Genomic DNA, 22,866 nt, shown 5'->3' on the forward strand with positions numbered 1-22,866 from the left:
CCCCTTACATTAAGCCTTACCAAATGAAAATGGATAAGATTCACCTGAGATTTTTTACTAAGTGAGAAACTATCCAAAACCAGGTGTAACTGTGTTGAACATGGGACTCTGTAGGGACTGACTCACCTTTGGAGCCAGCCTTTAGTGGCTGTTAGAGGAACGACACTTTTTTGAACAATTATTTAACACAATAAAAACACGGACTGAGGTTTTTACCCAGAGAAGATTTGGGTTTAGTAAACTTTTATTCCATAATTGATTACAGTTAAACTGTGTGGAAATTTCTAAAGCAAGATGAAGTCACTGAGTTATTGTGGTTTGTTAACAGCCAGCTCCAGTTATACTGGGTCAGCTGGTTTTAATGGCCCAGGTCGAGAATATTTGGCGGTTCTTCTGGCTCCACCTCCTGATTGGTGTCCTGCAGGAAGGAGAGAAGATGTTTAGAACAGGTAAACCACAAAGTGTAGAAAGCTGTGGTGAACAGGACAGATTTTTTTTAATTGTAATCTGCTGGAGGGTCATGGAAGAGCAGATGCTCTGGCTGTGGTTACTGCAGCTGCACAGATGTGCAAATATATCTGCTAGAAGGTTGTATGGCTGGTGGTTGCACACATTGCAAGATTAGCAGCAAGGAGACCCTGGTTCAAATCCTGCTGATTCCTTTCAATTTCATTTTTTTTCTGAATGTTTTAAGACTATATTATAAATTCTGGCTCCACCAAAGATGTGCCACTTATTAAGCCGCACCTTACTAAAACCACTAAATGAAACGCTACATTATCATGGATCTGTAATTTCATGTATTAATTTGGTGATGCAAAAACTTTGCGGTGAAATTGAAGCAGTTTCCATGTCTCCTTTATAACTTTAATGTTTAAATGTATCCAGTTTAAACTTATAGAACTCTAATGTGCAGCTGTCACCTTAGAAACAAACAACAGCTTTACAGTGAACAAAATAAAATAATTAACTTAAATTGAAATGTTTGTTATATGTGCTAAATCCAAAGATTAACATTTTTCTGCAGCATTAATCTCTTGCAATCTATTAGCAACAGTGTTGTACTTTACTGTTATATTTTTATATTCTTTCCAGATTTTTCATTGCCATTATATTGTCATCATTGATATAATCTAGCATCTCTGACTAGAGTAGGTGGATCAGGATCAATTCATGTGTCACATGATCCACAAAATACCCATTTTTATATGCGCACACATGGAGCCTGACAGTGAAAGATGATAACCACTGTCATGATAACTGGAATGTTAGGTTTTGATGAACCAGCTAGTAGAGAGAAAAATCTGGCTGTGTGGAACCTTTATCATACCAAACCCCTCTAGTCGCACATAAAGCACCAACTACAGCTTGGTTGGATTTAGGCGCCACACCAGGTTTATGGTGAAATCGTTGAGTGCACAGTGAAAATTGTCAGAACAAGACTGCTACATATAACCACCATGCTGGAAGCTGTCTGGACATGCTGTGGAAGATGATGTCAAAGGGGATACTGGGCAAATTATATTTATTTATTTATTTATTTTGCCAACTTGTGAATTTGAATTTGATAAAATAATACCGTGTATGGTTTCAGATGAGGTTTGAGAAGAAATGTTTTTGTTTCAAGTCAGGACTGAAAACTCAGAACAATCAATAACTTCACATGGTTGCATATTTACACTGAGGTGTTTCTTCATTTCCCATAAAAGACCCTTTTACTATTGAGCTTTTTAATAATTAACACATTTCACCTACAGCAATAAATCTGACAGCTGACTGCAGCAAACCACATATTTACATTAAAAGTAATATTCTAAAATTATCTTTGTTCATTTATGTTTTTTTAAGCCTGTCTTGTGTGGCAGCTTTTACAGTTATAATCAGGATGTGACTGTTGTGCCAAAAATATTTGCTTTTCCAAGATGAGCTCTATAGACTCTCTATAGGATCCTCTTGTTTGTGGCTTTCTTTTTCTACTTTTTACTTATTTACTTATTTCTATTATTATTCACGAGTGCATGTGTAATATGGGAATGCCAGAGGTGACAGGGAGGAAGAAAAGGAGTAACGAAGGGGGGAGAACACAGGGGAAAACATAAGAATAAGAGGACAGAGCACACGTGGAAACCACACAACACATACAAAAAAACTCCAAATCACACCTGAAGAAAAAAAACCAAAACCAAAAACATGGATACACAAACCAGCGATCTATATGTGTGTGTGTGTGTGCATTGACAATGACGGTGAGAAATTACAATAATGTCCCCAGGAGCCAGAAGCAGACAGAGAAACACCCAGGAGACCCCTAGAGTACTGAAGACCCCAGGTCACACGTCTCGATGACAACTGTGTGCCCCTCCCAGCAGAAGGAGGAAGGAGGCCAGAGATGGAGCCCTCAAGGCCAAAGAACTGCCATGAACTGAGAACAGGGCTCCAGATGCAAGAAACTGCCCAACAACCACCAGAACCACCACCGCCACCATGAACCAACAGTCGACCCCCACCCTGGGTAGGGTGCAGGAAATGGGTGTAGGAAGACCTGCCCCGACTTGCCCACGTTGGGAGTGATATGCTGGGCGTGTCAGACTCTACATGTGTGAGTGATTTGTTGTTTGAGGGGTGTGTGTGTGTGTGTGTGCGCGCGCTGTCATGATACTTAAGACCGGATTGAGAAAGCCAGTTAAGCATCTGGCTCGGTAAGCCCACACCCATCGCAGGGCGGGGGAAGTAGATCTGGGGCCGTAAGCACAGCACCCCAGAGCACCACGGCAACCAAGGTCTACATCCACCGCAAAGGTCTCCCTCACCTGAACACCCCACCCCTTCCACTCCTTTACCTTTTCTAGAACTTGCCTGATTTTGGTGGATGCGAGAAAGCTAATGCCCAGAACAGTGGGATCAGACTGTGTGTCCCACACCCCTTAAGCCCCACACACTATTTACAGCAACGAGAGTGAGGCTGATGTGAATTATCTCCTGCTGTGTGCAACGTGTGAGAGAACGAGAAAATGCTGCCCAGAAGCCTCTGCCCAATTTCACCCTGCCACTCAGGAAATTATGAATCTACATGGAGTCACTTGGGACACTCTTTTCCTTTTTTTTTTTATTTTATTAACCTTTACAACAAAAATGTGAAAGAAATCTCAAACATGTCCAAGCTGTTTCATTTCATTAAACCCAAACTCCTGAAATAATCACACAAGGTCTGGAAGTGTAATGACACAAATGGGTGCCACACCTTGATTGAGTGTGTAGTTTAGTCTGTTGGAGGGCTTCATAATATAATGGCAGTTGCTATGGAAAGGCACTCAATGTGGCAGAACTTCCACATGAATGCACAAATGGAGTGAAAGTGTGTATGGAGAGGGTGTAGAGCACAGACAGGAATTGTGTAAAAACATTTAATTAACAAGTATTTTTAATTACAGCACTGTGCAAGAGTCTGGACCGACCCCCATGTTTTAAAACTTTGCTGGGAAAATAGGAAATGAGTGAAACGCTTCAAACATGTACAAACATGAATGTAAATATGGTACAAAAGGCACAAACAGATTCTGTACAACTATAACGAGTTTGAAGTCAATATTTGCTATGACCACCTTTATTATTTAACATCTTATGCAAGCTTTCTTGTAATTTGTTTAGTTAGTCTTCAGGACTAGTTCTCCAGGCTTCTTGAAGGATATTCAGAGATGTTCTTGGCTGCCTTTTCTTTCTTTCTCTGTCAAGATGATCCCACACTGCTTCAATAACATTGAGGTCTGGACTCTGGGGAGGCCAACCAATTAAGTGCTAATTTAAAATTTAAAATTGGTTCTTTGCTAAGTTGTCTGTTACGTATAGACACAATACTGATTCATCCCTTCAGTTAGGCGCTTTTGCACTGCTTGAATGATTCATAGGTCAGTGTAAATTGGTTCAAAACACAAAAAAACAAGTGGTCAAGTACAAGGACTGGACTGAAAATGAGTAAAAAAAGCAGCCAATGTCCAAAGAAGAACTCTGAAAGGCCTCTAGAAAACCTGGAGAACTATTGCTCAGCTCATATTACAATAAAGGTCTGGCTCATTTAAATCAAAATATAAAGAAATGAGAGGTGCCTAAAAAACAAAGTGGAGTCTAACATAACATTTCTTCCCCATTGGGTCCCTGGGATTGCAGATCAGACTCACTGGGCAACTAAAACAGCTCATTTATATTTCTATTTAGATTCTATTTAGAATTTAGATATTTCATATGCTCCTTGCTTCACGCATAATAATACGGTAGATTCATATTTTAACTTAATAATTTAAATTTGCAGAATAAAGAGTAGATAAAGCTTTAATATATCAAGACTCCTGCTGTGTAAAACAAGCCAGTGGTGGATGGTAGCAGGTGCTTTCTTTCACAATGAAACTATCCAGAGCCAGCGGCTGGTCAGTGAGCTTTTTTAAACTTCTCCTCGTACCCCTGTTTATTTCAAACAATTATTTAAAAGAAAAGAAAATGTTATATATTCTAACTGGATGCCCAAATGATGATGACACCAAATGTGATCCTGTTAATTAACTGACATGAGATTTCTTTCTTTAGTTGGAGATTATCTGTGGCTATGACCAATGCTAAGCTAATCTGTTGCTGTCTATATAGCCTTACACCATAACATTTAACTGAGACATGACACTGTTTCTAATCTTCTGATCTAACCCTCTGCAAACTTTTTTTTAAAATGTCAGTGTGACCTTGAAGGCTGATTGTGGTCTCAGGCATTAATGTTCTGGAGGTCACACAGCTGAAAACAAGCTGAAGCTCCTCTGATAGAGAAGGAATGTGTAAGCTGCAAAGTGAAGAGCGCTAAGTGCCCTTCACAAGAACTCCGAAAGCATAAACACGTTTAGATAGTGAACACATGGACATTCTAATAATGATGAATTGCATTTATATAGTGCTTTTCGAGACTTTTTGAGACCCTCAAAGTGCCTTACAATTCCACTATTCATTCACTCTCACACTCACACAGTGGGGGAGGCAAGCTACAGTTGTAGCCACAGCTGCCCTGGGGCAGACTGACAGAATCTCACTAAGGAACTCCGAGAAACACCATCTCATGTTACCTGCAGGCGGTGATGATGGCCATCACCAGCAGGCGGTAGGAGGTGAAGTGTCTTGCCCAAGGACACAACAACCAAGACTGTCCAAGCCGGGGCTCAAACCGGCAACCTTCTGATTATAAGACGAACGGCCAACTCTTGAGCCACGATCGCCCATTCTCTGAGTTATTGCTCAAGCAGCAAGAAATAATGTGTGCTGTTGGATTGTTATGCAGTGTTTCAGTATTTTATGAAATCATGCAGGAAGAATCTGAAGAAAAAGGAGAAAGCTACATCAGGCTCCAATTACATCGTTTAGTTCTTAAATTTTAAAGAAGGAGCCAAATTGTGTGCTGACAAATACTGTGTTTCTCAGTTCTTTATCAGGATTTTTATTAGGATGAACACACGCTTGCTTTTATCCTGAACAATTAAACAAGCATCAGTAACTATACTGATATTGTCCAGGGATATTGTCCACATGTTCTGTGTGGCATTTAATTTAATTTGTGAGCTGCCATTTAAACACAAGCTTCCCCCCCCCCCCCCCCTTTTATTTAAAATTGACATGCCTTCCAAATACAGAGAAGTGGCAAACAGTCGTCTGACCTTTTTCCTTTTCTCCTGAAAGTTCTGATATTATGAATAAAAATATTAAAGTATCAATAAATATATACTCTCTCTATATTTTTATCTTATGTATATTTACATAATGATAAATATTATATAGAAATACACACTCAAAAATATTAAGGGAACAATCCTTTATCACAGTATAACACAAACTCAGTTAAACCTGAGGGATATCGATCAGGCCAGTTAGAAACATAAACCATTATGAATCTATTTTAGGTGCTTTGGTGCAAATGAAAGTGACAGCAGGTGCACCGGAGAGGCAACAACAAGCCAAATCCCACAAAGGGAACGGTTTAGCAGGTGGTGGTCACAGACCATTGTTCTCTCCTTATCTCTCCTGACTGATTTTTCTCTCGTTTTGCCTTTTAGTGTCCTTAGCACTGCGCGTAACATGACATGATACCTGCATCCCATTCGGGTTTCACAGCTATTCCAGCTCCTGTAGGATAAAACATCCATATGCGCTATTGCAAAATGGTTGCTGTGCCATTTGCTGTGTTTTCCAGTAAAGCCTCAAAAGTGTGAAGATACCAGGAGAGAGCCTGTTACATGATGAGAGCTTGAAAGGGCCATAGAAGGGTCTCAAACCTGCAATATGACCAGTATCTGCTCCTTTGTGTTTTGTTGAGCCCTGGCAGAGCCCTACAGCCCTACTCGTGTGCATGTTTTTGACCAACACCTCCGAAACAGACTCCATGAGCATGGCATTAGGGCCTGACTTCCTTAGTGAGATCTGTGCTCACAGACTAGCATCCTGCTGCACCATTTGCATTCACCTGAGTACACCAGAACTGGCAGGTCCGCCACTGGCACCCTGTTCTCTTCACAGATGAGAGCAGCTTCACACTGAGCATGTGTGACAGGTGTGAAATAGTCTGGAGACGCCATGGCATCTGTTACAGAGTTTTATGGATCATATGAGACTCAAAAAAATCTTAGCACTGTACAAACATAACAAAACGCAATTGAATCAGTCTTGTAAACATCCCAGTGGTCCATGTCTACTGTGGAGAAGAGAGGACATACTGATTATAAATATACTGTGGGAATAAACAAGAGGGCTCATCTCGCGCAACACCATCTTAAAATAATGTACATTAAATCAGCTGAACCGACTAAAAACTTCAAGTGTTGGACACACTCAGCTTGACAAAGCTTCCTTCTAATTCAGAGCAAGCTAATGCCTCAGTCATGAGTAAAAATAGGACCTCAACCTGCTTGCATCCACAAATAAACAATGAATAAATACATTGGTAGTGCCTAATGATTGTATTGAATTTTTTTTCCCATTCTGTGACTGACTACAACTTGCGGTGACTACATGGTTGCCCAGAGCTTGAGGGTGTTGCACAGTCACGCCCACGATTGCACAGGTCGCCTGATAGGAGGCAACCTTTCTGAAACAATTGCAGTCTGACTTGGACAGACTGCAAACACCCTCAGAGAGAGATCATCAGCAGTTTGCAAATACTGACATACTGACAAGCAGCCTACAGGAACAAAGCAAGGACTCAGAACATGGAATTAATTGAATTCTATTATGCCAGCCAACCCACTAAGAGAGGTTATATTAATGAGCAGCAGACCAACATCGGCAATGATCAACAAGCACTTGGTAGCTCTGAGCTACGATATCAATAAAGGAAAGCTACTACTGAAGCTGAAGATCAGTATAGACACAATGAGTATGGATATAATGAGGTGACCCTGGTACAAGATGTCAGTGTAACTGAATTATATGATGCCCAACCACCTGCAATCACTGCAGCCACTGAGCCGAGGAAGAAGATTGTGGCTAGACTCGGTGTTGCAAGATATAAAGATAAAATTACTCTCCATCAACACTATTATTATCACTGAGACAAGCAAGTCCACACTGCTCTTCTTAGGCCTCAACCCCCTAAGCTAGCTCATCACAAAGACTGGATGCAGATTAAATTACTGGATGGACAGCAGCCTCCTAACCTCAAGCTGACAGCCACCTCGTCCCTCTCCTCGCCTCCTCTGCATCCAACTAAGCATCGAGTGTGTTCAGCCAGTAACTGAATCTGGAGAGCTGATTTTTATTTTTCACATCAACATTTTGGTTGTTAGCTGAGAGGAAATTGTAAATATTTATCCATACGAATTGAGCACCTGGCAGTAGTTAAATAGGAGTGAGAAGACTCTTTTTGGTAATAACCTTTTCTCTTGTTTATTATTTAAGAACACAGTTTAGATATTTGCCATTTGTTTACTTTCTGTTAGGGAACAACAGGGATCATTAGAGATTTTTGTTCTGCTGCTCTATCCAGCTGCGAGAAGAATAACACAAATCCTTGCTTCCAATCGTCTTCCTCACCAATGCCAGATCCCTCACAAATAAAATGGAGGGGCTATAATTAGAGATTTATTTAACCGCTTTGTCTGGGAGTGTTGTCTACTGATTGTAACTGAATCCTGGCTCCATCCAGATTTCCCCGATGTCTTGGTAGAGTTACTGGGCCAGACATTACACCGCCAGGACCGCAACAAAGATCTGGTTAGGGAAGGGCCGGCAAGCTCTGTGCTTATCTGCTTCAGGATTGGTGCCATAACAGTAGAATTACAGATGGTCACTGCTTAGAGGCCATGTCTATTCAGGGCAGGCACTTTGATCTACCTCGCAAGCTAACGGTAGCCATAGTACATTTACATTCCCCCAATGCTAATGTTAGCTCAGCACTCAACCACCTTCAACGTATCATCAGTAAACAGCAGACAGAGCCTCGGAGGGCGTCCATATTGTTGCTGGGACTTTAACAAGGTATCTCTGAAGTCTGTATTCCCTAAATTCTTCCAACATGTTAACTGTAACTGTACCAGGGGGATCAGGACACTGGACCATGTGTACAGCAACATCAAACAGGCCTACAGGGTAACACCCCTCCCCCACCTAGGACAATCTGACCATCTTTTCTCTGCTCCTAATTCCTGCCCACACCCACCTCAGGAAACAGCTCACTCCAAACACCCGGGTCATTAAAAACTGGCCAGATGATGAGCTTCTCCGAATACAGGGCTGTTTTGATCTGACAGAGTTGTAAAACATCAAACACCAGGATCTGGAGACCACTCAGTCAGTCCTTTTCTACATTAAGTGCTGTGTAGAGAATGTGACAGTAACCAAAACCATCCGTGGTTTTCCAAACCAAAAACTTTGGACGATAAGTGAAGTACAGGCTCTGATCAGAACTCATAACTCTGCCTTCAGGCTGAGGGACTGTTCTCTGTACAACACTGCCAGAGCCAACCTGAGGAGGGGCATCAAACAGGCAAATGAGGCATACAGGATGGGGAGGCTTCCTCACTGATAACATCCCCCGCCAGATGTGGAGAACTCTCACCAACTACAAAGGCCAGAACCCTCCAACCCCCGACGGCAGGTTCAAACTTTCTGTCAGGGGCTAACCTCAAAGCCCTCTTTGTTCGGTTTCAGACCACCCCTCCCCCACACACCCCAGTTTGCCTATAGAGCAAATTGGTCCACAGAGGATGCCATCACCCTTCACAGAGCGCTGAGCCATCTGGAGAACAGGAAGAACTACATCAGTATGCTCTTTGTGGACTACAGCTCAGCAATCAACACCATAATCTCAGACATCCTCACCACCAAACTGGACCACCTTCAGAACTCCCCGTCACTTGCTCCTGGATCAAAGACTTCCTACCTCCCCCCTGACTGTCACTCAGCACCGGATCCCCACAGGGCTTTGTTCTCAGCACCACCGTGGTTAGGCTCATTTTTGATGGAGATAAGACAGCAGGGCGGAAGTAGAGAACTTGTCCCACTGTTGCTCAGAAAACAACCTGAAGCTGAATGTCCTTAAAACAGAAGAACTCATAATAGACTTCAGGAGGCACAGACAGGTCCATTCCCTTCTCATTAAAAATGGACAATGGGTGGAATCTGTCTCTAACTTCAGGTTTCTGGGCACCCACACCTCTGCCAATTTCACCTGGACCCACAACACCAATGTCCTGGTAAAAAAGGATCAACGGCAGCTGCACTTCCTCCTTTTCCTAAAGAATAACTTTGACCAGAAGCTGCTGGTGGCCTTCTACAGCTCCTCAGTGGAGAGCATACTTTCCTACTGCCTTGGTGTTGAGTATGCAGGAGCCACGACTGAGAAGAGGACAGCTGTGAAGTGGGTAACTAACACCACCAAAAAAAATCATTGGCTGCCCTCTGCCACCCATGTAGGCCATCCTCCTGTCTCAGGAAAACCAGAGCCATCAAAGGTGACCCCTTGCACCCCGCTCACCACCTGTTTGATCTGCTGCCCTCTGGTTGGCACCTCTGGTCAATCCTAGGGATGGGTACCGGTATCCAGTGCCATTATGTCACCGGTTCTGACATAAACAGTAGTAACCAGACCGAAAAGCAGCGCACATTTCGGTGCTTTATTTCGGTGCTTTATTTCGGTGCTTTTTTTTCCCTGAGATGTCATGCACTTTGGATTCCAGCCAATCATTTTACCATTGCCAGCGTAGTAGGCGGGCCCAGGTACGTACGTTATTTAAGAGCAGAGCTACAGATTAAAAATGCCCAAGGCATAGCGGTCAAAGTCTGGCTGTACTTCACAGCAAAAGATGCAAACTCAGCAGTCTGAAACAAGTGCTTTAAGGTGATACTGTGCAAAGGAGGTAACTCCTTGAATCTGATGAAACACCTGGAGACGTATAGCGTTTTGTTAAAAGCCCAGAAATGCGCCGTATTTGATAGCTTGCTGCGAGACCTCACACCGTGCACATCTATTGCAGGTGGGTTGACTGTTATCTGACCCAGAGTTAGCAACATCCCCCAAAAACCCGAAGAGGAGAGTCGTGGCCCCTAGCTCTGCCAGTGTAGCAGAAATGATGACGGATGATGATGGCAGCAGCAGCCGTTTTTCACTGGGTCAGTAGCTTAATGTTGTTCGTGTGTAATTTATGTTGAGTAGGCTAACCACGTTATTACATTAATGGATGTAAGGTGAACTAGCAAACACTGTCGTAGTTACATGCGGCTGTCTTCTTGTTTGATGGCAGATACTCCCTTCACCCTGGCCAAAAAGGCTAAAATGACCAAAGAAAAAGTGAAAAACAGCTAAACATGAGAGGTTTTTGGACAAAGTTTGTGTTTTTTCCCCATTGTTTAAGCACTGCTTCCAGCCAAGAGTGATACCATATTTGCCCCATAGCTGCAGAAAAGGCTAACATTGTTATCTTTTTACAAAAAAACAGCTGAACATGAGAGGTTTTTGGACCAATTTTGTGTTCTCCATTCTTTAAGCACCGGTTCGAGCACCGTTTAAACACCGGCACAGTTTCAAAAGTATGAGTTTGGTACTGGTATCGGATAAAACCTAAACGATACCCATCCCTAGTCAATCCCACACCTCCAGACTCACAAACAGCTCCATCCCCTGGGCCATTCGGACTGTCAATAAACACTTTCCCTTCCCATGACACCATGGAGAGTTTCTACCGTGAACAGGTAGCAGTGCTTCTTTTTTCTTTGGGCGTAATGGCATAATGAAGGGTGTGCCTTCAGTGCTTCCTTAAGGAGTGCACATCATAATCTAGATATTAAAATCTTTCTTTTCACCCTTACTGTCAGTTTTAATAACTCAGAGAGGACATGAAGATTGAGATCAGAACAGTCTTGGATTGCTATGAAGTAACACACAGACTAATCATTAATTAGTAACAGCGGATGAGCAGCTGATGTTTATTTTACCCAGTGGTGCTAGAAATTAGAAGCTGTGCAGCAGTGAGGTTGAGAGATGTGGAGTAGCCCTGCAGCAGAATGCTGAGGTACAGCAGTGTGTCTGCACTGATGTTCTTCTGTGGATGCTGGCTGCCTTTTGTTCTTTTGTTGTGTCAAGATGATCCCATTATGCTTTAATAGTGTTAAGCTCTGAGCTCTGGAGAGTCCAATCCATGACTGATAGTACTCCATTGTGTGTTTTTTCAATCCAGGTATGCTTTTACTGCATTTTAAGTGTGTTTGGGATCATTGTTGTGCTTAAAAAATAAAGTTGCTGCCAGTCAGATTATTTCTAGATGGTATTGCATGTTGGATTAAAATCTGACTTCTTTGAGCGTTTGGTTTCCGGGGTGTATGTGAGCAGGTTGTTGAATTTACGTGTGAGGAATTTAATTGAGTGAGAGGCCATGAATACCTGCACCTATGAAATAATTTAATTTCATGTGAAATCATTTTCTCTCGTGCGCCACTTTTGACACAAATATAATTCCATGATGCTCCTCTTTTGTTCAGCTGGCACTGTATATTTATGTGTTACTACAGGCTACAGTAATAGAGTGCAACATTAAATCTCCCATCACCCTCCTCTTCCTCTGCCAGCTGCAGCTGTAGGGCCTAAAACTTATTTTGGTTAAAAGCTCCCACCTTCCCCTCAAGTGCACACAGACACATGGAGTCAGGCCTCTTATCTCTGAGAAGAGGCAGGCAAGAGGCTGCACATCCCAGGAAACAGGGGAGATGTCGAAGAAGACTGTCTAATATGAGGATTTGTGAGTCTGCTTAGGATGTCAGTTGTACCCGTATGTGTGGCATGATGGATGGTGGATGGGGGGGGGGGAGTAACACAAAATTTGTATCTTGGTGCCAAATAGTGAGGGCAGCATTGTTTAAATATGTCGTCCAGCCATTTGCAAACGTATGGCAGCCGCAGTCCACCACAACACAGTGCTCAGAAAAACTAAAGGAACACTTTGAAAACACATCAGATCCCAATGAAAAGAATAAAATCATGTATCTTTATCTATGGTTACCTACATATATGGACTGGGTAATGTGATAGGAACAAAAAGATGCTACACTGTTTGATGGAAATGAAAATGATCAACCTACAGAGGGCTAAATGTAAAGCCACCCCAAAATTCAGAGTGAAAAAATGATACAGCGGGCTAGTCCTGTCATGGTTCCGAGTCTGTTGCTTAGAGTTCTGCGGTGTCCGAGTTTTGAAGTTCTGTTTAAATATCTTTAGGTTGTTACGTTCACATTTCATGTATTATTCCGGAACTCCTGTTGTAACTTTCTTGTCTCAGTTACTCTCCTCTTATGTCCTGTTAATTTTAGTCTTATCTCTGTATCTGTCAGTGGTTTCTGATGTCATATTGAAAAAAAGGGGGGAAGAGCTAAAACAATCAAACTGAGGATGACCTGAGGGGCTGCACCAAGAACCAGTGTAAGACAGATATAAATTATTTTGACCTCCAAGTCATGCAGGGTCACTCTAGATTCTTTTGGTGCTTTTTTGTAGCCTTTATTTTCATAGGACAGCAGAGAACAGACAAGAAAGCTGGAAAAAAGGCCAAGAGAAAGACCTGCAGGAAATGGACCGAATGCAGATTGGAACTTGGGCCTCTTGGCATATGGGTCGCCTGCTCTAAGAAGAAAACCTGTGCACAGAATCTATGTTTAAGATAAAGTACCTAAGACTTACCTCAAATGGCTCAGCTAAGGCTCTAGAGCTGACATAGAGAGGGTTGGGGATGGAGACCAGTGTGGGTTTGGGCCTACCTCCTGTTGCACCATCCTCATCCTCATTCTGTGACAGAGAAAAGATGACTCAGTATTAATCCACGATAAAACTATTAATAATTCACTGCTTAAGTATGTCTTGAAGGGAAAAAATAACTTTATTAGCTCATCAAAACCTTGTAAGTGCTGTTTAGCATATTTAACTTAAGTTTCCATTCATGCATTGTTTTTATGACCCAGTTAAATTTATTTTGACTCCCCATTCATTTAAACTGGAGCTTCAAAATAACTGCCCAGAGGTGTTACCAAATCAAGTGGGACAACATAGCTCTAGAGGGACTTAGTTATAAGTAATTCTGGTGGGGAAATAATCTATGAATCACATGCAGCTAATGAGGCAAAAATGTAAAAAATAAAAATACTGTAACCAGGACAACAAGGAGCAGTGTGTGTGTGTCTCACTCTGAAGTAGTGGAAGCGGAAGGCATCAGTCTTGTGTTTGAAGACATAGCAGCCGAGTGCAGCCAGTGCACACACCAACATCAACGTCACCAAGATGGCCGTCACTGTTGTGCTTGAGTGGGTGTGGCCTCGGGAAGTGTCATGGTAGCTCTGCAGAGGATGTGAGGAAAAGACAAGAATCAGTAAAATAAACCATCTAATCCTCACCACACACACACTTCTGTTTAGCTCTAATCACTATGACAACACTTTGCTCCACTGTTGCCATGGTGACGTGATTCTGCTGGGTCATCACGACCAGCTTCATTTTCCCAGAGGATGATAAAAAATTTAATTGATGGATTAAAGCACAAGGATTTCAGTTATTGTGAAGGTCGCACATTGACTCATTACACAAACACTATGTTGGTTCACACTGAAGTTGTTGAATAGGTCCCCATACATTAGAGCTTTTCAGTGTTTGTGTATTGCTGGTTTCAACATAAATTAGTTATCTGAAAATATCTGTGTAGTCATTTCTGGTGTTCTCCAGTAGAGCAACACCTGTTAGCAAAGTGACATCATATTAAAACCCAAGTTTTTAGGACCATCCATCGAGCCATCGATCTATCCAACCATCTGTCTCTTCCACTTATTCTCATTGGCAATTCCACATTAGTAACCTTTTCTCCTGAGCAACTCATGCTGGAGATAAGAGATGAGCAAACACTAAAACATAACCCACTGAGAAGTTAATTATCTGAAAATTGGCAACAACATTTTCAGTAACTTGTTAACAAACCGCCTAAACTCTTGTGGCCCATTTTGCTAGCTTTCTCACCTTAGCAAATGGCAATGTACAACAAAGGAGATGTCACATCCACTGGCACAAGCATCGTTTTGGTGTTGTTTCAGCCGGCTGTGCACCTCTTTGTTTTTGTAACCTTGTTTGTTGCGAGTATATAATAATGATTTATTTGAATCCCTGCTTGAAATTCTTTGATTAAATTCTGTTTTATTTATGTAGTGTCAAATCATGACAGCAGTTAACTCAATGTGCATTATGTTGTAAGGTAATAACCCCACAATAATACAGAGAAAACCTCAACATTCAGACAACCCCCGATGAGCAAGCACTTGGCAATAATAAAAAGGAAAAAACATCCTTTTTAACCAAAGAAACCTCCAGCAGAACCAGGCTTACGGAGGGGGCGACGAGAGGAAGGAGGAAGACACAATAAAAGGCATACTGCAAAAGAGAGCCAGACATTAATAACAACTAATAATCAAATGGAGAGTGGTGTATAAACACACAAAGAGTAAATAGTGAAGAAGAAACACTGGGAAGCCAATCTAGATCTATTGCAACATAACCCGGGAGGATCACCTGATTCACTCAGTATCTGGTTAGATACTATATTTCTAAGATTTTTAGGGCTGACTAAATTAACCTCAGTTTTATCTGAATTTAGAAGCAGGAAATTAGAGGCTATCCAGGTCTTTATGTCTTGAAGACATTCCTGTGTGTCATCTGGCAGATAAAAGAAGGTATCATCTGCATACCAATGAAGTCTGTTGGACTGTATAATTAACCTTAGTGTGTGAAGAAGATTCCCAATGTACTTAAATAAACTGGAGTCTATTAAATAGAAGTAACCACTGCTGCAAAGTACATTTAATACCTGAGGTAGGTTCAAATCTTTTTAGTAAAATGCAGAACAAGAACAGACATGAGTCCACTGTCAGAGGCCATAAGAAGATCATTTGTAACCTTCAGTAAAGCTGTTTCTGTGCTGTGATGAGCTCTGAAGCCTGACTGAAACTCTTCAAATAAGCCATTCCTCTGCAGATAATCTGTTAGCTGTTTTGCAACTACTTTTTAAAGAATTTTTGAGATATAGGAAGGTTTCAGATTGTCTTGTAACTAGACAACACTGTTGGGCCAAGTAATGGCTCTTTAAGTAATGATTTAATTACTGCCACCTTAAAGGCCTGTGGTATCTAACATTTTAATAGAAATAGATTGATCATATTTAAGATCGAAGAATTACTTAATGGTAGGACTTCTTTGAGGAGTCTTCTAAGAATGAGGTCTAATAGACAGATTGATGATTTGAAAGAAGTAATTATTTGAACTTAACTCAGAAAGATCAATTGAAGAGAGAGTCTAAATAAATATCAGAAACACTGAAAATAATAATGTGTTACATCTAAGTAACACAGAAGTAATAATAGAAGATGGCTAAGCATTTGTTGCCTGTTTTCTCTGAGCTACTTGAAGAGATAATGGTGATAAGAAAAGTCAAACCATACAGCAAGAAGCATCCCATTATGGGAAACGTCCTGTCAAACAGTGGGGATATCTCTTAGCTTCCTCTGAATGCCACAAATGGAGCTGTTGGCAGAGAGGCACCTTTATCCAAAACCCCCTCTATCTTTGTTGACCCGACCCTCCGCTCCAATGCAGACCTAGTATCTCTGATAAATGTTCCAAGGCAGTGGTTTTTCTCATTGAGGTTCCTCAACACATCTTCTATACTAAAGGATTACTAACTTGAGCTAGAACATGATGTGACAGCTAAAACAGATACCATATTGTGGGAAGTAATCTGTATTATAACTGACTACATCCTCCATCACCGCAAAGTGGTGATACAGGCTACTGGGACAGCCTCATGTTCTGGTTGGGTCCCATGGTTCTCCTGGAGGAGGGACTAATTTTGGTCACCTATCTGAAGACTAAGGAAAAAGTGGCACCCAAAGTCTGAACACTGGAGGCATGGTTACAGAAAGAAAAAGGGTTTTAATATGTAATTTCAACAAAATTAAGAAAGCACAGATGGAAGAACAAAAACAGATATTGAGAGACAGGACTATAAATACACATTTATAAACAGTGCAGAAAAATCAGGGAAGCAGTGAGGTAAGAAGACAAAGACAGGAAGTAAAACAAAAGATATACAATATGAAGCGTATACTAAAACAAGGAAGGAAGGAAGGAAAAACATAGCTAAATAAAGACAAGAAAACTTTTGGGATGGGGAAAAGATGAATAGGGGCGAAGAGGGAAAGAGAGTAAATAAATGAAGAGGAACAAACAAACAAGCAAAAAAACAACAACACACAGTCCAGCTGTTCATCCTTTATTAAGGACGGATTAAGATGACTCAGCAGGTATTAAAATAACTGTAGAGAGAGTAGCAAATCTGTCCCGATCTAACCATCATGTTGTGGTATCTGTTTGATGTATTTCCACTAAATGCCAGAGAGTGTATTAAGACTGTGAGCATGTGAAGATTTATCAGAGTTCACGCTGTTACTCTGGACAGCCCATCGTTCACCATGCACTGATTTCTGCTATGGCAGCATTGCACATCACAACAAACATCAGAAACTGCTACAGGTCAAACTGGGATAACCAAACACTTTGATTCTAATAGACTTACCATATAAAGACTTAAACACCTATTAGTCAAACAACATTAAGGATTCACGCAACCCCTAATTTATCTCTCTGTAGAGGACAGTGAGGGCTCTGCTTTAAAAATACCTTATGCTGTTAGCACATAATAGTCTGAAAGAACCCTATTATTTAAAATATCATCAGATCTAGTCCCTTTTTCTTCAATCAATTTTTGCATAATCTGCAGCATTAAAGAAATATTATGTCATGCAGAGGCTGAACTGGGAGAAAATAACCCAGCTCAACTGGGTTACACAACATTAAGCCTTGTTTATGGCTACAGCATTGGTTGCCACACATAACAAGTGTGCCATAATCATTTATACTGATAATTTAAGCACACTGGACTCATTGCAGCCTTCTAATGCAGGATAAGTGTCCAAAAGTAAAAACAAAACAGCGTCAATACTGTTGCAGCATCTCCATCACTGTCATCTAATAATCTCTAAGCTTCCGGAGCGATAGATCATTGAAGTGATGGTAAAGAACACCTGCAAACTGGCCGTGCTTTGTGCGCCAAGTTACAAAAACCAGCTTGGCAGGTGTCAGCAGTTGTAAAGTATTTTTGGGCGCACCCCAAAGGGAGAAGCTGATAAAAGAACAGTAGGATCCTGTGTTCAGAGTTTGATTCCAAACTTCATAAAACATTAGCTTCTGCTGCACTGATCTCAACCTGGTGTTAGCAAAACTGGGTTTTATTTCATTTCATTTATTCTTGAGGGGTGGGAGTGTTTTTTAGGGTGAAAACTAACGTTCATAGTATAATTAACAGGAAACCAGTGATGTGTCAAGGGATTTAGGTAACTAAACTACACCAGGGAAATGTAGAATTGAAGAATCTTCATTTTTTGAATTTTGCACTTTTTAGATGGCCCCTGCACACTGTTTGTCCACCCCAGAAAACAGCTTGTTTTAATAAAAAATGTGGCTGGAGCTTCATTTTGACATTTCATTTTACCTGCTTAAAGCTTGAATCTGTGATTATTCTTCCAACTTTACAAAGTCTGTTACCAGTAAAAATAAAAGACTGCCAGATGAGTTAATCCTAGCCCGCTTCACTTCTTGCTTGCAAACGTTATTGCTAGTTGCACTACTTTATAATCTGCTTCAGCAGCTAAAGATACCAGCTCATTCATAATGTACAAAGTAGAGTTCTATCTTAATTAATGCTTTCCACCGGGTCGTTCCATCTCAAATAATTTAATTTTCAGAACATTTTCTACTTGTCCAACTCCAGTTTAAAAATTTTATGGTCCAAAATTTTAACAATTCTGTGATATTTCAGCTTCATATATTAAATACTTTTCAAGACATATTTTTTTTTAAAAATATATTGACTAACTTGCAGATTGTTTTTTCTGAGTTTTTTCACAATTTTAAAGTGTCTTTGAGTATTGGATACATAAATTATGAAAAAAAAAACCCAATTCAAGCAGTTCTGCAAAGACCCACATTTGAGAACAAACTAATATAGAACTTCACATTGGAAAAGGAAACTAGTGACAATTTCAAGTTATATAGTTGAATTTCACAATAATGCAAAATGAAACCTGTAGTATACTTTTTAACATGAAGTTCTCAGTTACAAAAATGTCATATTCATTTAACTTTAGCATGGATTGAGGAAATATGAAGTACCAGAAAAGACATCAGCAGATTGTCCAATCTGAACAGAACAAATTCTGGAGTCTCCAAATGGCACTGGAAGTAAATAATTTTGTTTAATACGTGCATATTTGTAAGTTTTGAGCGCTCACTATTCTTGCATTTGTGAATAGTGCTGAATAGCAGAAGTGATACCATATCCACTGACACAGCCTGTGCATTGATGTTGTTTTGGCATGACCAGCCATGTTAAAGTGTATATAACAAAAAAGTTGAGATGCAATTTTTGTGACTTTGTGCTGGTGGTGCTGCCACTGCAGCCGGAGTGAAAACAAGCTTTTACGAGTGCGTTGGATTTTTACCACCGTTTTAATAATATATCAATACAGAAGCTTAAAGGCTAGCAGCTTATACATGAGGAGATGTTGCAACAGTCTGAAAAGAGGAAAGTTTCTGGAAAAAAAGAAAAACATTGATTTTTGTGCCCCTGGTTTTTACTTCTCCTCCAGTGCTGACCAGAAGGCTTCGTCTAAGGCTAACACCTGCATGAATACTGCAGTAAGTAGTCCCATCCTCACTGCTGGTATTAATGGTATGAAGCTGTGGGGACGTCACTGTCTGCACATGAAACGAACACTGAAGCACTCAAAAACACCCCACAGACTGGCTAACTAACTCTTGATCATTTTCCTCTCATTTTTCATCTATTTGTTCTGTTAACAGTTCAGCTTCATTTAATGTCACTATTTACATTTATTTTTAAGTAGTATAAAGCTTATTTACTTAATACTGGTATTGGACTGATACTCATTATTGGCAGATATCTTATCCCAGTGTTTCTGTATCTTATTTTTTATGTGTATGGGGTGGGAGTGGTATTCATTATTCAAAGGCTAGAATATAAACCTTCTGAATGGAGAATCTATCATCTACACAATGTTGTGCAGTAGGTTGTTTGCAGCTTGCAGGCACTTTCAAGCCCATTTTCAGCAGGTTTATTTACAGAGTTAAGCACCTCTTAGAGTCCATCCCTTACTCAGTTTGCAGGTGAATTTTCACTGGTTCAAACAAAAACAGCAGGTTTTGTGTATAATGTGAATCTCCTTGTGATCAGGATTTGTAGCTCTGGCAGAAAAAAGTCTCTAGAATAAAAGCCATTTTATGATATTTGACACTGATCTGCTGCACTTGAGTGTGGTTAGTTGTTTTTGCCTGACTCAAAGCTGTGATTCAGACTTCAGTATATGCCTGATGGTTTCTAGTGTTTCTGAGAATTCAGCGACCTTCTGTAGATGTACGATAACCTGACCATGCTCAGAGGAGGATACCATAAAAAAAACAGCCTGTTTTCGGTTAATCCCTGAGGCTCCACAGTGTCTCTACTCTTACACTTGGGAATATGCTTAAAATAAAAAAGTGTTCTATTCAGCAGATATTTAGGAATCTGCAGCTGCAGCCGTGTTTATGCCAGCAGGCAGTGATGGTTTTAAACCTTTAAAAACACATTTGAATAATTTACTGCCTCAAATTAATTAAATTGTGCCTTTTTTTAATTTTCTTTTTTTATTATTATTATTATTTAATAAGGAACATAAGATAAAACAACCTATGAGAACACAAAAAAACCGAAATAAACAAGTAATCGAAAATAAACAAACGGGTGTACCATCTAGTCATATATATGTCAGTGTCATTCTGTCAGGGGTTGCTGAATGGATGAGAAGGAGGACCCAAACGCTGGACTCACAGGTAGGTAGGTGAAGGTTGGTGTTTATTGCGATGGAGTGAACAAACAGAACAGAGGTAGGAAATGGCTGGCTGGACGACTGACTGACTGAATGGCTGGCTGACTGAACGCAGGCGGAAACGACAACATAACATCAATGACATGACAAGGGCTGAAGGGAAGAGAGGGCTTAAATACATGACTAGTAATGACAACTGTTCTGTCCCAAGTAAAAGATTAAAAAATGGTTCATAATAATTTAGTGATAAAATGTCATATTTCATCTGTGGTAATTTATGTTAAAAAAGAGAGTCATTTAGTTAAAAAATATGTTCTATACAGTCAGCATTAGTTTTTCTGTATCTTATTGTGAAGGAGTAATCTGTGTTCGCAATGCATTGTGAGAAGCAGACGCTGCAGTCAGTTGGGAAAAAGCATTGTACAGAAAACCTGGCTACCTGTGTTTAAACTTCTTCTTCTGTGACCTGAATCTTTATATACACCATCGAAAGCAATGGCTGTAAGTTTATTACATGTTCTGGTTTGTTTTATATGTTTATAACAGCTGATTTAGAGATCGTTTTTGTGAATGTGTTTGTGCCAGGAATTAGCCTTATCCCAGAAGCGGATTTTGCTTAGAGCATGGTCTATTAACATAGCAATGATGCTAGCGATCTAATTTGCATATCAGAGGATTGTTAAAACTACTGTTTATCATTACTTAGCAGCTAAGACTAACTTTGATACATGTTTTCTGTCACTAACTATTTCTTTTGTGCATTTATTTCAAAATGTCAAAGAGCTAAAGGATATTTTATTTTCTGGTTTATTTTTTAGTTTCACTCAACACTTTCATTGAGCTATTCAAGCCACAGTTGTAAAAGATTGTAAGCTGTCGAGAAGACTGTAATAAAGGAGCAAGACGCTCAGTTTCCTGGCTCATGAAAATTGAGTTTGGCTTGCTGTTGACCTGCGTTAACATACACAGTGTATCCAACACGTAGCGATAACAGTACAACAACGATTGGAGACAGGTGGGTGAACAGCTGAACATAATGAACTAATGATAAATGGGAAGAGGACTGAACATAATGCACACAGACTAAGGCTAACACAATAAAACAGGAAGTGGAACAGGCAGTAGATAAACTGTGAACGTGAACTGAAAATACTGGGTCAACGACCCAGAAACCCTGACAATATACATACATACACACATATATACACATATATATACATGCATATACATATACATATACATACACACAAATTGTGCCTTTTTTAAAAAAAATTGTTTTAAAATGTATGACTTGACTCAGCCCTTCTTTTGCACAGCTAGCTCTCATCATGTAGAATTAAAAAAATAGAACCTTTCTCTACCTGAATTCCCGAAAATAGCAGGCATAAAACGGAAGCTCACCTGTATTTCTTAGTGTGGAATATCTGAATCACATTTAAAATTTGTGCATAATCCCAGATAATGAGTTGACAAAAGGTGCAGCTGCTCATTAGTTGGGCGAAACAGGTTGGACCACCCTATAAAACAACTTGTTAGCTAAGTGATGACGTACTGAACCTGCTTCTTGTTACTTAAGACGGTATCTTTTTTCAGCTGCCATTCTTAGGCTGTACAGGTTTATATTAGCACTATTCACAGGTACTATGTCTTCTATTTTACCCTTGGAGATAATAATAATAATAATAATAATGGATTGGATTTATATAGCGCTTTTCAAGGCACCCAAAGTGCTTTACAATGCCACTATTCATTCACTCTCGCATTCACACACTGGTGGAGGCAAGCTACAGTTGTAGCCACAGCTGCCCTGGGGCAGACTGACAGAAGCAAGGCTGCCATATCGCGCCATCGGCCCCTCTGGCCAACACCAGTAGGCGGTAGGGTAACGTGTCTTGCCCAAGGACAGATCATCACTGAAAAAAGGTGGTAGCCTATGACACCAGCAATCAGTCACCTACACTGCACCTAAATTCAAAATACATTTTTTTCTTTTTGTGCACTCATGTTACAATCAGCTGATTTGATTGCATGCAGGACAAAAATGGTAGAGTGTCTTTTCGGGAGTGAAGATATGGACAGTACTTGTATTCATTTTTTCCACAAAAAGACATGGCGTGATGGTGAAATGCAAACTGCGTCCAGGACAAAAATAAGACAGCTTTGCCTTTTTGCAAACATCTGCACAGACAGCATGCTAATGCAAAATTAACCGAAAGCAGAGTGATATTAAAGCCGAGAGTATGTGGATCCGAGCACAGCACCCAGAGCCTTCAACAGATAGCAAACTGATGAACAGTCAGGTTGCAGTCTCTGCTTTCTAACTGTTCATGTTTCTACAGTAGAATCACTGTGGTGATCGCTTTGAAGTCTCTTTGGGCTCATTTTCAA

The 22,866-nt window shown here is 40.4% G+C and overlaps 1 protein-coding gene across 1 annotated transcript in view; it reads right to left on the bottom strand.

Annotated features, from left to right (window-relative positions):
• Positions 1-226: 226 nt before the first annotated feature.
• The window catches only part of stab1 (stabilin 1), a 170,758-nt gene continuing 148,118 nt past the window's right edge, over positions 227-22,866 (bottom strand). The window contains exons 68-70 of the mRNA XM_087840890.1: positions 13,687-13,836; positions 13,187-13,291; positions 227-418 (exon numbers count right to left, since the gene is read on the bottom strand). Of these exons, the coding sequence (XP_087697016.1) occupies positions 359-418; positions 13,187-13,291; positions 13,687-13,836 (315 nt within the window). The 3' untranslated portion in view covers positions 227-358. The remainder of the gene's footprint in view (positions 419-13,186; positions 13,292-13,686; positions 13,837-22,866) is intronic.

This window comes from Neolamprologus brichardi, chromosome 5 (assembly GCF_056152115.1).
Source record: "Neolamprologus brichardi isolate AB-2024 chromosome 5, ASM5615211v1, whole genome shotgun sequence".
Classification (NCBI taxonomy): domain Eukaryota; kingdom Metazoa; phylum Chordata; class Actinopteri; order Cichliformes; family Cichlidae; genus Neolamprologus; species Neolamprologus brichardi.